General features: G+C 39.2%; 2 protein-coding genes and 1 non-coding gene across 4 annotated transcripts; all 3 read left to right on the top strand.

Annotated features, from left to right (window-relative positions):
• The first annotated feature begins 134 nt into the window (after positions 1–134).
• Positions 135–3140, top strand: cd83 (CD83 molecule). Of its 2 annotated transcripts, XR_003299623.1 has the most exons (6): positions 135–272; positions 378–514; positions 1418–1646; positions 1970–2073; positions 2232–2881; positions 3122–3140. XR_003299623.1 is itself a non-coding variant. In XM_026372117.1 (5 exons), exons 1-5 carry the CDS (start codon positions 230–232, stop codon positions 2382–2384), a joined length of 666 nt encoding a protein of 221 aa, XP_026227902.1. In that variant the 5' UTR covers positions 135–229; the 3' UTR covers positions 2385–2929. The 2 variants fall into 2 exon arrangements, 1 of the variants encoding a protein (XP_026227902.1); XM_026372117.1 differs by lacking the exon at positions 3122–3140 and having other exon boundaries at positions 2232–2929.
• Positions 3141–7145: 4005 nt separating this feature from the next.
• On the top strand, positions 7146–7227 carry trnas-aga. Its single transcript has one exon. It is a non-coding gene; the product is annotated as a tRNA-Ser (tRNA).
• Positions 7228–8282: 1055 nt separating this feature from the next.
• c16h8orf37 (chromosome 16 C8orf37 homolog) lies at positions 8283–15826 on the top strand. Its single transcript, XM_026370360.1, has 6 exons — positions 8283–8497; positions 9193–9301; positions 9389–9453; positions 9889–9954; positions 10144–10239; positions 14559–15826. The coding sequence occupies exons 1-6, from the start codon at positions 8352–8354 to the stop codon at positions 14716–14718; spliced, it is 642 nt and encodes a 213-aa protein (XP_026226145.1). The 5' UTR covers positions 8283–8351; the 3' UTR covers positions 14719–15826.
• Positions 15827–17637: the final 1811 nt, after the last annotated feature.

Below are 17637 nucleotides of genomic sequence, written 5' to 3'. Positions count from 1 at the left end.
TGTCATTAGATAGAAGGTCTTCATCCTCCAGCTGCTGAGTATCGAGCTCCTGCTGCTGGACGAACCACATTGGAAACGTGCTCTTCATGAAAGAGGAAGAGGAGTGGCTCTCACTTCACTTTCGGTTTGTTCTGGTTCCTTCTCCTTCGTCTCTATATAAAACAACATACGGAACGTTTTGACGCACAAAACTGGGTTCGAGCTTGTGAACCGACTCTTCATCAGCATCATGAGGTCTCCACAGTTCCTGATCCTCGATCTGTTCTCTCTGTGTGAGTACTTATATCATCAAACCTGGAGTCACTGGGTTCCTGTCTCGCTTCTTCTGACTGTTTCTATCAGTATGAACCTAACACCTGGATCCTCCTGTCCCTCAGGTGTGTGTCTTGCAGCGGGTAAATCTGTGAGTGAGGACAGGTTGGAGGTGGACTCGGTCTCTGGTTCGGACTGTTCCCTCCCGTGCACCGCGGTCCTCAAGGCTGGAGTCCAGTACAGAGCAGTGAGGTGGTACAAGGTAAAGACCAGAGGCTTTGATCCAGGTGTTTTCACACAGACTGTAACTTAGATTAGGACATAATCTATTATATATAAAATAATCTATTCTCACTTTGTACTTAAATGATGTTCAAAACATGGACACAGAGGAGAAGGAAGCTGCACTTGTCCTCTTCTCATTGGCTCGTTTGGATTCAAGTTGTGCTGCTACTTTCTCTTTCTCTTAGTAAAAGATCAGTCATATAAATATGATGCCAATAAGGAGTCTTCTGGTTTCAGTCTTAGTGCTGATTAAGAGGTTTTTACAGCAGAAGAGAAAAACTCAAAAAGTCAAACATGTGATATTAATGAAATGTGGTGTAACAGCAGCAAGTGTACGTTTAAATGTGGGTTTTAAAGGTGTAGGTGCTGTGAAAGGTCACTCAGAGTTTCACCTGTGTAATATAAGAACTGGAAGAACTAAGTAAGCACTACTGGATCCTGACTAAGTCTAATTCACCTTTCTAGCTTCTTCCAGTGCGTTCTGTTGTGTCATCCTCTATCACAAGTAGGAAACTGCTGTGTTGCCATGATCATGTTTCCACTGTCATCACATGATCTGATGCTATCACATGACATCACGGGTCACAGATGGATGGATTAGTAGTAGTAGAGTAGGAGCTTTAATTAACTATTTAACCTTAGAAATTAGAGCTGCGAATGAGGATTTTTAAATGATTGGTTGATTACTTTTTGAATATTAGTGAATTTTTCTATTAAAGATTTTAAAAGGTGAACAGACAGTGTTTTTCAGTATTACAGTAAAAGTATGCTCATATCACATAAATACAGAGGAAAGCTGCGACGCTTTAAGTTGGAGGGCAGCAGCTGTGAAGTTCTGATCCGCTGGTTAAACAGGACTCTCTCTGTGCTGACGCTGCAGGTCGGAGAGGCTCCATCTCCTCGTCTCAGTGGTCTGTTGACCAGAGACTTCGACAACGGCACGACCAGATGGTACAACGGCGTGGAGCGAGAGGTGGAACTGGATGTTGAGTCTCGCAGCATCTTCCTGCCCAACGTCACGTGCGATGACAGCGGCGTGTACATGTGTCACCTGGCCGCACCTGTGGGAGAGCAGAACAGGGAGGGACTGGTGCTCCTCACTCTGACAGGTGAAACTCTAATGCGACATCATTTCTCTCAGACTTCACAGGCAGGTTTTCCAAACTTTTAGCTTCAGGCCCGCTGTCATAGTGGATGTGGCCTGTGACGTGACCCTAAGAGGAAGTTTTAAACCTCAAACACAGCGTGTGTTTGTCTAAAGCCAGAAAATCCACATTTAGCTGCAGAAGTGGGGACCTGTGAGTCTTTTATTAGACCGGTGGTTTAAAACTGGAGTTCCGTCTCGTGATTGCACATCACGAGCAGCTCGGTGTGTGATCAAGTTTACGCAGGTTCAAACTTTAGTAACTTTAATTTCTGTTTTCATTTCCAGATTGTGCTGACAAAGCTGCAGAACAAGCCATGACAGATACCTACTTGGTCATTTTTGCTTCAGCTGTGCTGATGCTGGCACTTCTAATATTCCTCATAAGCTATGTAAGTAACAGTTTACATGCACACTAAGGCTTTTGATTCGTCACAGCATTAACATGGACTGACGGGGACTTCCCTAAAGCAATCTAAACCCTGTTTTTCATTAAATACAGCTCAGTGTTTATTGTTTCTGAGTGTAATTTCCCATATTGTCCTCACAGGGTAGTCTGAAGAACATCCTGAAAGACAGAAACAAGATAACAAAGAAAGTCATTCATTTGAATGCACCTCTGAGGCCGCTTCAGAAAAGGGACTTAAAGCTGATCTACACCTTGGGTCCAAAAACATCCACGATGAAGCATGTCTGTGTTTGAAGCCAGAGAAGAAGAAACGTTAACGAGAACTGTCTCCTGACGACCTGGAAGACTCCTCATCATCAAATAGTGTCCACAGCTCTATGAAGGATCCATCACACTGTGTTACTTGTCCTCAGTTGGTCCCTGCTCTGATTGAATGTGTGATTAATTTAGTCTAAATGTGATTTAAAAAACACGACAACATGAGCCCAACAGTCATCGCCCTCACCTGGTCGCTCTTTATGAGCAGACCGATAAGAAAACAAAACTCGACCCTGGATCAATTTAAACCACAATCTACTCGTGACTCATCAACCGAGGACAAGGACACAAAGACTTTTTAAAATGTGGATACAAAGAGGGGTCTTCAACAGCTCGAGGCCAGGATGGTGTCGACTGCACCTCAGGGAGCAGAGCGGGCTGAAGGCGATGGGCTGCAGGTGTAGGCGGCTGCCGTCGCTGCTCGGGGAGATACAGAGATAGACAGGTAGATAAACAGACAGGTAGATAGACAGGTAGATAGACAGAGAGAGGGATAGACAGTCAGATAGATAGACAGGTAGATAGACAGGTAGATAGACAGGTAGGTAAGAGGATAGACAGAGAGAGGGATAGACAGTCAGATAGATAGACAGGTAGATAGACAGGTAGATAGACAGGTAGATAGACAGGTAGATAGACAGGTAGATAGACAGGTAAAAAGACAGGTAGATAAACAGACAGGTAGATAGACAGGTAGATAAGAGGATAGACAGAGAGGGGGATAGACAGTCAGATAGATAGACAGGTAGATAAGAGGATAGACAGAGAGAGGGATAGACAGTCAGATAGATAGACAGGTAGATAGACAGGTAGATAGACAGGTAGATAAGAGGATAGACAGACAGGTAGAGAGACAGGTAAATAGACAGGTAGATAGATTTACATTTGGTAGAAGCTTTACTTACTGGTGAGGTACAGAATTTAAAAAGGAGGTTTTGCTTAAAGACCATTACTGCAGATAGACCACTACACTATCCAGCCACTGGATGGATCAATGATGGATGATGGAGATTTAATTGCGTATTAATTCTACTTTTTACTCCTTCCTGTATTTTGTTGCGCAGCAGATGCTCACAGTGCCTGTTTGATATGTTGCTGAGCTGCAGGATGTGTAATTGTAGGAAATGATCCTGGTAAAAGTAAGAGAGCTATCATAAATCTTTTTCCAGGATGACATACTTCCTACTTAAACTACGTGTACTAACAGAACAATCCTATGATTTTACTTTATAAAGTTCTCAGTGTGTGTTCTCTGCTCTCAGTTTCCTGTTTATATGATCACTTCATGTCATTTTGTCTCCTGACTGTCTCAGATCATTTTTCAAATTAATATCTGTTAATTAACAGTGAGTCAGAACATGGGTTGAGACTTTACTCTGTGTGGTGTTTGTTCACACACATTAGAGAATTAGAAATGTGATAACAGTCTTTAGTTGCACAGAGAACTAAACCTAAGTACCCTTTCAAAATAAGAAGTGAAAAAGATGCACATGCTCAGACGCCCACGCTTGGTGCTGATGACATTTTGATCATGACCTATATTTTGACATGGGGAAAACCCACCGATGTCTGGGTGTTTTTCATGACAGGAACTTCTCATTTGCAGATAACAACATGTCTCCTACTGCTGATTCAACATTTTTAAAGCCAGTTCTTTGATGCAAAGCTCTTATATCACTGTGTATAAATGTAAATGTGACGAAAACACGATTCATTTGACCTAAAACTTTAAAATAGGTAGAAATAATAAATGTACTGGATATTACACATGTTATTTCATTGTGTTTCTGTGTTAATTTGGGACATTGATATATGAGATATGTATATTATGTATGTATGTAAATCTGACAGGAGTCAGAGTGAGAAGATGTAAATCAACTGAAATTAAAGTTGTTTTTCTAATAATAATTTATTTTTGGCTGTAATAACTTGCTTTTCGTTCCCTGTTTATAGAATATGACCCCGAACCAGGTGTTCTGGAGCTTGTTTGCTCTGTAGACTCACTTACAGGAGCTGGACTCCACTTTACTCCACGTTTAGATTAAAGAAACCTTTTTTTTTTTTTTTTTTTTTTTTTTTTGTGGTTAAAGTGAAATTTTGTGGTTCTGATGAAAGCAAATCTTGTCAGCGGGGGATCAGTGGAAATTTCTTTAGTTTTAGGGGAACTCCACCTCACGCCTCGCTTCAGTTGCTGTTCTCTAAAAACAGACGCGTTCCCAACACTTCGCTGTGGCAGTAAAACAATTGATTTCATTTCAAGTCAGAGGAAATGAACTGTTTGTATATTGTGTTGGTTTACGTAACCTTCACTTTAACAGCTCTACTGCTGCTGAATTGAACCTCTTCTGTGCAACTGTATGAAGCACATAGAAATAAACTTTTTAGTCCTGCTCACATCTGTAGAAACCAGGAGGCCCCAATTAACTAATTAATGAATTATTTACAACATAATGTGAAGTAACAACAGGACAAAAAAGATAATGTACGTTTTTATACGGTGGTTAAAATTTAAGCAGAAGAGGCCGAGACCCCCTGACTTCTACATTTTTTCACGTCGTTTCACCCTGCAGCTCTGCACAGATCAGTAATAATGATAATTAAAGTAGAAGAGGGTTTATCACGAGCCACATGATGTTTCAGAGGCTCAAGTTGCTGAAACGCATCACCAGAGAAAAACCACAGTGTTAGTTGGTTTTCAGGTGAATTAACTTAAAGGAAACACAACCTGTGAACACGGTTTCTTTTCCCTGAGTGCAAGCTCAGCTGTAACTCTCATTTCTTCTGCACATAACTCCCCAAAAGACAGAGTCGACATTTTTTAAATTCTAAACTTGATGTGAACCAGGCGCACAGAAGGTCAGACCACTAATGTCTGTCTTTTCATTTAGTTATGTGAATATGTGACGGACACTTTTATATCACTCAGAGTCACGTTGTGTGTCTTTATTGATATTTTATGGGTGTTTTTGTCTTTTTTCATCTTATTTTTTAATCTCTTTTGGTCATTTTGTGTCTACTTGTAGTAATTTCTATCTTTTAACCAAGTTCTGCAACTTTCAAAAAACAAATATTAAGCCTCACTTAATACTGGGGCACAGGCTGAGGGCCCCCTGACCTCTCAGGTTATTTGCTATGAACTGGACAATTACAAACGATTCGCTAAGATCTACAATAAAGTAACAAACCAACCAATTAACAAGTAATTAGAGTTAAAAATTACATTTGATTGTAACAAACAGTACCATGATGCAACTGAACTGGAAACACACTTTCCACGTGTGTATTAGTCCCAGTACTAAAACTAAAAATCATATTCAGCTAAAAGTTTAGACAGACATTATGCATTTAACAGCAATATTTCCCAAACATTTCTACTAAATCATTCGTTAAACTCACCTTCCCCTGGAGCTCAGGAGGCCTCAGTCCACAGGAGCCTTTAAAGGAGAGTAATAAACGTCCTGCCAACGAAGGATCAAACGCCTCGTCTGATGTGGCACACGCACACTGCAACATAGAAAGTACCTTGTTATTAGTCTTCTTCCCACGTAGTCCATGATTTAGACAATGGACTGACGTGATGTGGCAGGTTATGAATCCGTTAAGAGCTTTATATTAGTTCACAAACGGTCATTATAGGCTTTAAAAAATTAGAACAATTAAATTCATGAGATTTTAATTCATTTCTATTTGTATCACTACTTTACTGATGGTATATTGTTAGATTCTCAGATAATAACGTTTATTAGCACACATGTTTGTGTTCATCATTTAAGAATAAAGCATTATACTTTTTAACATATTATGAATTGTGTATATTATTTTAACGTTTTACAGAAAGATAAAAATGTATGACTTTGTTTGAGAAGATTCTAAGGAACAGCAATATTAATACTTCATGCTTAATATTTATTTTGACTTTACTTATTTGTATTTAATCTACAGTTAGATAGAATTTATAATTATATCTAAAATATGGTTTGTTAATTTTTTTTATTATATTAGATGTTCTTATTGAACTGATATTGAATTTGATTTGATGATTTTTTAAAATATTAAATATACCTACATTTTTATATCATCACCAGAAAAACTATGATGAAAGGAATTTATTTACCAAACAAATTAGATTTTACACATTACAGATAATAGATTTGTTTAGAAGTATTTGTATTTAATGTCATACTGTTTCAAATGACCCCAACACTTACAACACGTAACCCTACCCAAAATACTGGCTGAGTTACAGTTGTTAAAGTAGGTTATTAGCATTATTATTGCCGTATTAGAAGAGCAGAATATATATAGTTATAGACTGAGCAGCACCAGGAGACAGTGGAGAGGAGAAACTCCCTTTAGAGGAAGAAACCAGGTTCAGGGTGGGCGGCCATCTGCCTCGACCGGTTGGGGTGAGTGGAAAGAGGAGAGAGAAAAGAACAGCAGGCAACAAAAAACAAGAATCCCTGTTATAAATAAATGGAAATAACAACATGAAATCTGACAAACCTTCAGCTCTTCATCATAGTTTCTTGATAGAATTAGACAAATCATCCCAGTTTGTTCTAAAACTCTTATTAGTTTATTTGACTAAATGAAACACGTAGAAATAATGTGTACTTATCCCCGCTCTGCTCTGTAGTATGTGGATTCTTTGCACCTGTGAAATATTAATATTAATAATATATGATGAATACCACCGTGCTGCCCTTTATAAGGTCTGTGACGCGGCCCCCGTCACCGGTTGTCGTGGCCGAGTGGTTAAGGCGATGGACTAGAAATCCATTGGGGTCTCCCCGCGCAGGTTCGAATCCTGCCGACAACGACTCGGTTCTTCTTTATCTTTTATCGTCTCTTGATCACTTTCAATCATTCACCTTTATCTTTATCTGTCTGCAGCTTCTACGTTAGTTGAACAACGTTTAAACGCTTTTAAACACAGTAACGATCGTTTTAAGGTTTCCCATCACAGTTTCCAAAATAAAATCCTTAGCCAGTACAGACAGCAGGCAGCGGCGGAGGGACTGTGGATCCATCTACTGCAAAATATTCATATATAAATGAAACAGTTGTTGATTTAAAAAAGATAAAATAACAAAAAAATAATTCAATCAACGTGCTATCAATGCATCATCATTTATAGAAATGTGAAATATAAGGTACAAAATAAATAACAAGTGTTTCACAGCAAAAGCCAACAATAAAACTAAATTTAATTTCATTACATTTTTAATTAAAATAGCTCATAATATATACCTCATTAATTAAGTTTGTTTTATCTTATCTTATATTGTGATATTATATTTATCTATGTTCATACGTTTACTCGTTGCACATTTACTTCATAGGTTTTTGCAATGCATAGAATCTGCTGTATTGATTTAACACAAAAAGAGTCCAAAAGTCCAAATCACCCCATGTTGATTAAAACAATGTTAAACAAAGAACAAAATAAATAACAAGTGTTTCACAGCAAAAGCCAACAATAAAACTAAATTTAATTTCATTACATTTTTAATTAAAATAGCTCATAATATATACCTCATTAATTAAGTTTGTTTTATCTTATCTTATATTGTGATATTATATTTATCTATGTTCATACGTTTACTCGTTGCACATTTACTTCATAGGTTTTTGCAATGCATAGAATCTGCTGTATTGATTTAACACAAAAAGAGTCCAATAGTCCAAATCACCCCATGTTGATTAAAACAATGTTAAACAAAGAACTAACAGTTAATAGATTTTGTACCTGAACTTATTCAGTGTTCAGATAGTTTATTAAAACACTGTGTAACAGAGGCGACGTTTATTTTGAAAGGAGAGTTCCTTAATTTCCGCTTTGTTCCTGTTACTTAGCAACGACTAACGCTCCGCTCATAGCGTGCTGGCTAGGCTAATGCGGTTAGCTAATGCAAAGCTAACAGGGCAGAGAGAAACCTAAACATGGAAAACGACGATGACCTGGATGAACTGCTGGATGAAGTTGAAAAAAAGTTTTGTCGCAACGTGTGTGTCGCGTCTCCATCTCGCGGAGACTCGAGCGAAACTGAAAAATACGGGAAAAACAGAGACGGACATGGAAAACACAGGTAAACAAAGCTAGTTGGGGTAGCAGATGTCGGCTAAAGGCTAAAATATGTGCAGTGTAGCCGCACATTTAAACATTTATAAAGTGTTCAAGCTTCTCGATGATAAGGTTTAATGACTTAGCTAACGCTGCATGTTCTGGACCTTAAACGACTCAAAGGCTAACTACTGAATTTCAGTGCAGTTAGCTAGTACTTAGCGTCTATTTCCCTGGACAACATTAAAAAGAGACGAGATTTTCAGTGAACACTAAAATGTTCTCATGTTTTGTGGTTAAATATAACTGTAGTTAAAAGCAGCTAGTTATTGATCCTCTGAACCAGGTTGTCCACCTACCACCCCCGTAAATTCTAATAGAGACTGATAAAGTTTTTCAGAAACGTTTTCTTATTATGTGGATTCTTCAGATATACATGACGCTGTCAGTGTTGCCTTAATCAGACTACAAGGATTAAAGTATTGATAGCAATCAATTATTTGTATCAAAACTAGTCATAACCATGTTGAAAGTATTGGAATCATCCTGTTTTAGTTAACCAAAGCCCCCCTTAAACCTCCAATTCTCATAAAAAAACATCACTTTCCCAAAACACTGATGTTTCATGAACTCAGAAATGTCATGTCACAAGTATTTAGATATTTGTCACAAACTGGACAAACACATACAGTTCACTAATTCTTGTTTCTGTTGCCTCAGGTTTAGTAACACAAAAGCTGAACAACCGATTAGCAGCGTCACCGAGGATATTGACGCATTTCTGGAAGAATTACTGGAGGAAGAGCACGGAAATTCCTCTCATCTAAAGGTAAACGCACACCTGGGGCTGTTTTAGTTTTTTAGGGAAGTCTCAGTTGGGCAAGTCTGTAATCTGCTCTTTTACCTTTCACCTCAGACCGAACATTTCACTGCAACACCACAGGTGGAAAAGAAGCTGTCGTCTCAGTCTGGAGGGAGAAAGTGAGTCATGTAGTTCATTGTTAATAAAATAAAATGCAAGTGGGTATGACAGTCACAGGGTATAAACACAAGTTTTAAGCCTAATGAAGTCAATTCAGCAATCAAAAGCAAGTCCAGTTGTGTGGTGTCGCATGTCCACATATGTTCAGTCAATTATTTGGCATTTTTACATAATTAGTTCATGTATACAATTTGAATTAGCTACCAGACACAACTGTTTGTGGATTTGTTTAGAAAAAAGTGATGGTCAGATTGTAGAACCCTAAGAAAAGAAGCATGTCTTATCAGTATACAGTATAAACTAGGGAACTAGATGTTTCCACTAATGTTTCCCATGTTCTTTGTATTGTTCTCCAAGTTCTTTGATTTTCTTACATGTGGATACTGTTTTTACGAGCATTTGGAGATGTCCTGCTCTGTATGTTCTGCACCCAGGTGCTGTCCTGTTTTCATTGGAGGGAGTGCTGTCACAAATGGTGTTGGAACAGCCACATCCAAGAGGTGTGAAAAAATAATTTCATGCTGCTAGCATCTGTCTCATCTTGCCTTTTTCTAATGATACAGAATTCTGGTACAGATCATTTTAGTGACTTACCTGAGCATCAACTTACTAAACTAACTAAACTACTTTTTCCATTTAAAATACACTTCTGTATTTAATAGTGATTGATAAACGATCTGTGTCAACAGGTCATGTGATCAGTTGAGGTGTACATCCTGTGACTTCCGGGTGCTGACCTTTGATGATTGTGAGTGGGACTCGTCCTGTGATTACCTGTTCTTCAGGTAAGTCTTCAGACTGACTCCAGTGAAGTTTTCAGTCCAGAAAAAAAAACACAAAAATACAAATACACAAGAAAATTCCACACACCAGACTTTCGTTGTTTGTCTTTACATAAGATATGAAATTCATATCTTCTTAGACTCTGAATTGATTCATAAACGCTAAAACTAACTAATAACTAAATTATTGTTAAGATGTTGAACATGTGTGTAAGTCCTCTTCAGAAAAGAGAGCTGTGCAACAAGCTTTATTACATCACTAACAGACCAATAATAGCAGAGACCAGAAATGAGCCAAATTACACTGCCTGTCCAAAAAGTCACACACTCTAATATTTCGTTGGACCACCTTTAGCTTTGATTACAGCATGTTGCTTGATTCATGCCAATAATTAGACTCTTCTGAAACAGATTAACATCTTTTCCACAACCACAGGATGTGTCTTCAGACATGTTTTTTAAGAAATGAGAAGCTCCTCGCTGACTCAGATAGAGTTAAATAACTCAATCATCACTTAAACATAATTATCCATGCAGTAATTTTCCAATGGGAAACTCCTACCTGGTCCAGCAGATTTGTTATTACCAAGTAGACACTGACTGGGACTCAAACAGTGGACATTGTTTTTGCAGTTACATATCCTAACCACTACCACATGCCTCCAGCCACCTTTTAATTTCATCTTACACTATATTGATGAGGTTGGACTTGGAGAACTCTCAATGAGAGCAAGAAGGTTCTGGGTTGGAAGCAGTTTTTGCAGAATGGCTACAGTTCACCCACCCAACTAGAGAGAAGAGATAAAGGATCTGCTCATGTAACTACTCTTTTACAGTGTTCCTGTTCTCACTGATTCTTCTTAGAAACACTGGCGCTTTTGTTTTTGTTTGCTGTGTTCTGTTAGAGTGGAAACAACCACTTCATTCATCTGAATGAATGCTGTCAATGCAGCATCGCTAGTGATGAAGCAATAAGGTTGAGTCCAGCTACAACAATATAATCACTGTCACATGGAAAGGTGCAGTGCTGGCCAGTCAATCAAAATGTATTACAGTTTATGATAATTATGTTTATGATTCTCTTGTTTCCCCTGTCCCTTGTGGAATCACAGTCCACCTCCTCTGTTCAGAGAGTGGACATTGTCGTTTGTATTTCAGGTGCAGACAAACTGCTGAGTCTTGCCTCGAGGAGCTGGCTCTCCTGTGTTGTGTTGTGTGTTTGTGAAGCTGTTGGTGGTGTTGTTCTTTTAGTTGTTGTTTTCTTCTCTATCTGCTGTGGACATGATCCTCCTGGATCTTTTTGTAGATTTGATGAAGGCCCACCTTCATCCAATGCACAGGGTTTGAGTGCTCTCTTGTTGTCATCATGTTCCAGCTCTTTTCCCTCACCACTTGTAGACTTTTGAATGATTTTCAGTCTGGCCAGAGGGTGGCAGTATTACGCCATGAGTCTGCTGATTATTTATTTATCTTCTTAACATTAGCAAAAACACAGCAAATCAAACAAATTAGGTGTAAAATATCAATTTACAGTACTCTGTGTAGAACGCACATAAACTAAATTTAAAACAAAAAGTTAAATTTTACTTTAAGATTAAAGTGAATCTTAAAACCTTTTAAAACGTTACGTTAACATCAAATGCCAAACGAGTCAACACACACAGTTAGACCCCTGTGCAATGGGAACAGTTCTGCTGCTGCACACCAGTGTGACTTGAATACAAACAAGTAGAAGCACTGATAAACCTCAGGGAGAGGGTTTTCTGGACTAACACCAACTGATGATGAGAAAGCAAAGCTAGATGCTTCAACCTACTTCATTACTTTGGATGCATGTCTTACCTGAGACTCCCAACTTAGCTTCAGAGGTGTAGTGGTCATTTCTGAGGATACGCAAAACCAACAATCCCAAGAAACGCATGACATTGAGGAACTAACGCAAAAATGTCGTTAAAACAAGGTTTTGTTTCCACTAAGAGAATAAATCTGATGTAAACTCCAGCAATCTGGCATTTAAAGGGTTAAAGTGCTGCTGCTGCTGCTGCTGCTGCTGCTGATGAGGATGATGATGATGATGATGAGGATCTCGATTGGTGTCTTTTATTTTACACAACATCTTTGCTTCACTCCTGAGGCGCTTCACAATTTTTGAACTCTGCTTTTGGACTGTGTGCTTTTACCATCGCCCCTGATGAAGATACCATTATGTGTTGATTCCTATTATTTTGCTAACACCTGTCACTAAAACAGTGTGGGTGTGGGTTGGATTTGAGTTTCTTGAGGGTGATGACCTTAAATTTGTCTGCACAGACGTGGTGGTTATCTCTGCTCATGTTAATCACCGAGTTCTTTTCTTTTTGTTTCAGACTGGGAACATATAAGAACTTTACTGTCAGTTTTCTGTCAGTTGATGGCTGTGGTGATTTGGCACTAAATTAAATTGAATTGAAGTTTAAAAACAAATGATAAATCTCTGAAGAAGGAAACACTTGGTCACAGTATCTCACCAAACTAGACTGAGTCAATATTCGGCCTCACTTTTATATCTGGTTATGGAAAGTATGAAACTATTCAGATGCACAGATGACACAATGATTTCCTGTTAAGTGACAACGGTTCCATTTGATGTGCAGCAGTAGGAGGGAACTAGACTAATTCCTGGTGACTTGTTCTCACTTTGCATGGTAACAGAAACCGACAGTGTGAAACAAAGAAAACAGTTTGATGACAGACGTCTGTTTCTCAGTTTGACTGAGACACTGGATTTTTCTCCTTTATCTTCCTCTGAGTGGCCGCTCGCTTCCTGCTTGTCAACATGTCTGCTGATGATAAACCATCAGACAGTTACAGAAATTACAGATGTTTAGAGTTTTATTTTGTTTTTTTAAGTTGCACAAAAAAAGGTGGGTGAAGTTTTCAGCCCCTGGTTAATTCCATAATTAAATAGGTGAAGATTAGTCAAATTTGCATAAAAACAACCCACCCACAGATTTAAGAATCTGTAAATAATAGCTTTTAGATATTTATCTGCAGGGGGAAGATTTAAAGATTAGACTGATGAGCTCATACACATAAAGTACTAATATCTGAATTGTATTTGCCATCACGTCAAGTGTTAATCTTCTTTCCACTATATGCATGATAACTTAGCAACGGTCAATGGTAATCGCATGAATCTGGGACTGGTTGACAATTCAGTTTTACCACTTTATCGCCTTTTATCAGAATCAATTCAGGATTATGCCCCAGCCCACACAATTTTCAGCACTAAGCAGCACCCTTTCTTCGTAGTGAGCACTTTTCCTTTATTGCAACTTTAAGTTCAGAGCACTTTGAACCACTCGGGAACACTCACAATCATAACTTTGTCCTTCACATCTTCACTTCAGTGTTATCAACCAAAAAGCATCAGTCCTCCAGCAATAGAGCTTCGACAAGCCAGTCACTAAAGGTGAAATAAATTTAAAATACTAATGATGATGGAGGTGAGGTGTGTGCTGGCTGCTAAAGCCTCCAGGTCCAAACAGCTACAGAGGCTTTTCTACGTAAACGTCTTCATCTGAGCTGCAATAATGAACAAACACAGTCAACATTGGTAACACATAAATCATGGTATTGTTCATGTTCTGAAGTGGTTCAGAGTCTAATGACATCAACAAGTGGTAAGTGGAGCCAGTAGTTGGGGTCCAATCAGTCCAACTAAACAGTGTGTGTTTGTTATTCACAAGAAATATCTGCTGATGTGAACCACGACTCACAAAAAAGAGATCTCACAAGACTTAGGATCAAGACTTGAGCCTGAATAAAGGTTTACAGAGTAATCTGAAACAGTTTAGATATTCATCAGTCCACACATCCGATAAGCCTTTGTGAATGCAGCCTATTTACTATTGTGGCCACTCTCCCAAGAAGAACAGAATCCTAATGAGGTAAAAAAAGAAACTCAGTAACAGCTAAAGGCTCAGATTAATATCTATTCATGAGTCTATTATGATTTGAGGCTTTGCTGCATCTGGGCCTGGACAGTGTTGTCATGGAGGGAAAAAGGAATTCCCAAGAGGGTTCCCTGAGATTTGATTTAACTTCCCAAAGATAAAACCATAAAACATCAACAGATGTTGAGTAATGTTTGTTTTCATAACCTGCCACAGGATGCAGCAGGATTTCTTACTAAAAGTCAGAGGAGCTGTTCATAAAGAGGCTTCATTCCATAGATCTACACTTTAACTTAACAGTCATAGAATCACAGCAGCACTGATGAGATGACCATATCACCAGTATTGGATTCTAATATCTTCATCTTTTCCCTCCTGTCCGTACAGGAACAACATGCCGGACCATCAGAAGCTCAGAGCCAAGCTGAAGAAGAGGAGATGTGTACGATCGTACGCCTGCCAGTGCAGCTGGTTCTCCTGCTCAGAGCCCACAGACCTCAGGGACCAGCCTCAGCTCAGATGGGTCTGTGGAAAACACCAGGACTGATGTTCTCGCCTCACCGCTGCAAAGCTGCTGTTAAAAAATGTATTTGATAATGATCCTGGATAACAGAGCAGAACAGGAACGTTACAGACTGTCATCAGTTCATTTTTGAACAGTAGAGACGTCAGAAAGTCATAAAATACTTAAATATAAATATTTGAAGTGAGTCCCTTCATGGGAGCTTTCTACCCCCCTCACTACCCCACTGTTTATCACGTATCTGACGTTCGTCAAGCTTGGGGGTACTGTAGGTACTGACTGTATCAGGAAGAGATGACAGGGACCAAACTGATATTTTCCAAGAAAAAGGAGCTTAAAATGGGGGAGTTGCTAGTTAATGCTAATGGTATTAGCATCATTTTAACTCTGTGTCACCACATTTCTGCCTCAGTCACAAGATTCCAACACATTTGCTTCCATCTCCTTCACTTTGCTGACCTGTGAAATCTCGAGCATCTCCAAGGTTAAGCCTGTTTCAGACAGGAGGTGGGACTGAACGCTCACCCGAGCAGTGATATTTGTGCATATTTGTATTGTAATGATACAGGAAGTATCACAGCGGTGGAGAAATGCTGTTTTCTGATTTTATCCTGCAAACTGCCCCAGCGCCTGCAGGTTATGTCTCCAACTTTATTCACACCATTTCCTGTTCCCTCCCGTTTTTGGCTGCAACACACAATTTAATATGATGGATTTTATGAATATTTATGAGGTGCCACAGGTTTTGATCATGGATGAAAGGTTTTAACACAGCGCTGGTATTTGACACCCTGTGTGCTTTGATTTTGAGTCTCATGATACAGCCAGCTTGATTCTTAAAAGCTGAATATTGTAGTTTTAATGTTGTCATAAATAGGATACAATAGGAAATCAGATCATGTAACTGCTCAGAAATCAGTTGATGTTAATTGAGTTTTACTGAGCTCATTGACGTTGTCTCATGTTTCTGTGTGAAATCTGTTTAAATTAACATTTAAAAATAATGTTCAAACGTAAAAGTGAAGATCCGAAGCAGCAGGAGGAGTGCTATTTAAAATTTGTTTGGTTTTAGTTGCAGTGATTTTAATGCTTGGTAGTTAAACTTATGGAAATAATGTTTCTATAATTAAAACCTGCCCTGTTTTATATCTGAGGGTGAAATGTTTTTTTTTTTTTGTCTATATTTAATCAGCCAACAAACGGCTTGATGATGGTTTTGTTGTGTAATTCACCAGATCTGCAGTTTTCTGCCCTGATGCTGTTTAGTAAGGTGTTTCCAACGATCACAGTCTGACAGAAACGTTCATCCTCTGCTCCAAAGTCACAGCTCAGTGAGCTTAAAGCCTGATGTTTAGATGCAAACATAACAAAACCACATGGAGGATCAGTAATTATTCAGTACGGGGTGAGTGGGAAACTCAAATACACTGTGGTTAATTAAAAACAGTATCAGAGGCGTTATGTTTTCAGGTTCTTCCTCCATCAGTATGGTCGCCCAATTCCTGTGAACGTCATATCTACAGAATCTACCCTTCAGATGTCTCCCCCCAGACTGCACCTCCCTCCCAGCCATTTGGTTCATACTGAAAATACTCTGTAAACTTTGACCCTGAATCTGTCTGTGTAAATGTCATCATGTCACCTTCTGGTATTGATGGATGAAGACACTGTGAAACTACAGTTTTATCTGGACCCTGTTCTTTGTCGTCCTCTTTCAGGCTTAAGTTTAAGGAGTTAGTTACACAACAAAGCTTATTGCAGAAACTGGACTAACTGTGATGGTTTATCATCAGCAGACATGTTGACAAGCAGGAAGCGAGCGGCCACTCAGAGGAAGATAAAGGAGAAAAATCCAGTGAGAAAACAGACGTCTGTCATCAAACTGTTTTCTTTGTTTCACACTGTCGGTTTCTGATACCATGCAAAGTGAGACAGGACTTCTAAACCCAGTCAGCTTCAACCTGAACTGCTGTGTGTTCACGGTGAGGTGTTTATTACAGCTGTATGTCCAGGAGCAAACATCTGGATTTGTACCCTGGCTCAGCGTAAGCAGCGGGCCGCAGCTTACTGAGTCCTTCTAGTTTTGGCTCTATTCTCTCTGTTTCAGGTGTTTCGTGCAGTTAGTAACGATGTAAGAGGTCGATTGGACGACAGAGTTTCACTGTAAATTGGAGATTGAGCATCTGAAACGATCTTCTTCCTCCTCGTCTGGACCCCAACCAGCTTTTCAATGCCTAAAAATGGCTCTGGTTCTTTTGATTGTTAAAGCAGAATTCTTCTTTTCCCGGCCTAAACCGTGACGGCACTAAAACACACAGTCAGTGTGAGGTATTCAGTGTTTCGATTCCTGGGAATAAAGTACACTTCAGCCTGTCACTTCAAGCAGCAAACATTGTCCTCACTGTCTATATTCTTTGCTTTTTGGCAGAAATGATTAGTACCTGCTGGGTTCCTATTGACGCTCAGCTGGGGACAGTTCTGACACACAGTCCGACAGTTATTGTATGTGAGGAAAACACAGGCCTTCCTGCTGCGAGCGTGAAGCAGCAGCAGTGGAAGATGGTGTCAGATCCCCGTGATGCGATAAAGACAGCTGTGACAGCTGATATGAAACACTGGCTGTGGTTGTTAACGTGTTGAATGTGTGTTTTTTGGTATTTGACAGCCTCAAGTGTGTTTATGAATTTGCAGCTGTCTCCGTGAAAGGTGCAGCATTGTTCAGTTCACTTGCTGCCCTGATGAATAGGCTGCTGTTTGTTAACAGAACGAGGCACAAAGGCCCGCTGATGTGGAGTGTCCTTGATTGTTTTTCTGAGCGTAATAGTGCAGAACATGCTGTGCATCCAACCAGAAATCTCAAGTACACGGTTTAAATAGGTGCTGAGCAGCTTTTTGCTCCTTCAGCAGCAGATGAACACGTTTCCATCAGTTTGTACAACATTT

Source organism: Anabas testudineus, chromosome 16, assembly GCF_900324465.2.
Source record: "Anabas testudineus chromosome 16, fAnaTes1.2, whole genome shotgun sequence".
NCBI classification, from domain to species: domain Eukaryota; kingdom Metazoa; phylum Chordata; class Actinopteri; order Anabantiformes; family Anabantidae; genus Anabas; species Anabas testudineus.
The sequence above is the reverse complement of the archived record's forward strand: the minus strand, read 5'-3'. Positions and strand labels throughout refer to the sequence as shown.

Excerpts from the sequence above, each read along its gene's own strand:
- cd83 (XM_026372117.1), top strand. The coding sequence starts at position 230 with ATGAGGTCTCCACAGTTCCTGATCCTCGATCTGTTCTCTCTGT. Across the intron at positions 1,647-1,969 it reads GGTGCTCCTCACTCTGACAG|ATTGTGCTGACAAAGCTGCA; the intron begins GTGAAACTCTAA and ends TTTCATTTCCAG. Across the intron at positions 2,074-2,231 it reads TAATATTCCTCATAAGCTAT|GGTAGTCTGAAGAACATCCT; the intron begins GTAAGTAACAGT and ends TTGTCCTCACAG.
- c16h8orf37 (XM_026370360.1), top strand. The coding sequence starts at position 8,352 with ATGGAAAACGACGATGACCTGGATGAACTGCTGGATGAAGTTGAAAAA. Across the intron at positions 9,302-9,388 it reads GAAATTCCTCTCATCTAAAG|ACCGAACATTTCACTGCAAC; the intron begins GTAAACGCACAC and ends CTTTCACCTCAG. Across the intron at positions 10,240-14,558 it reads TGTGATTACCTGTTCTTCAG|GAACAACATGCCGGACCATC; the intron begins GTAAGTCTTCAG and ends CTGTCCGTACAG.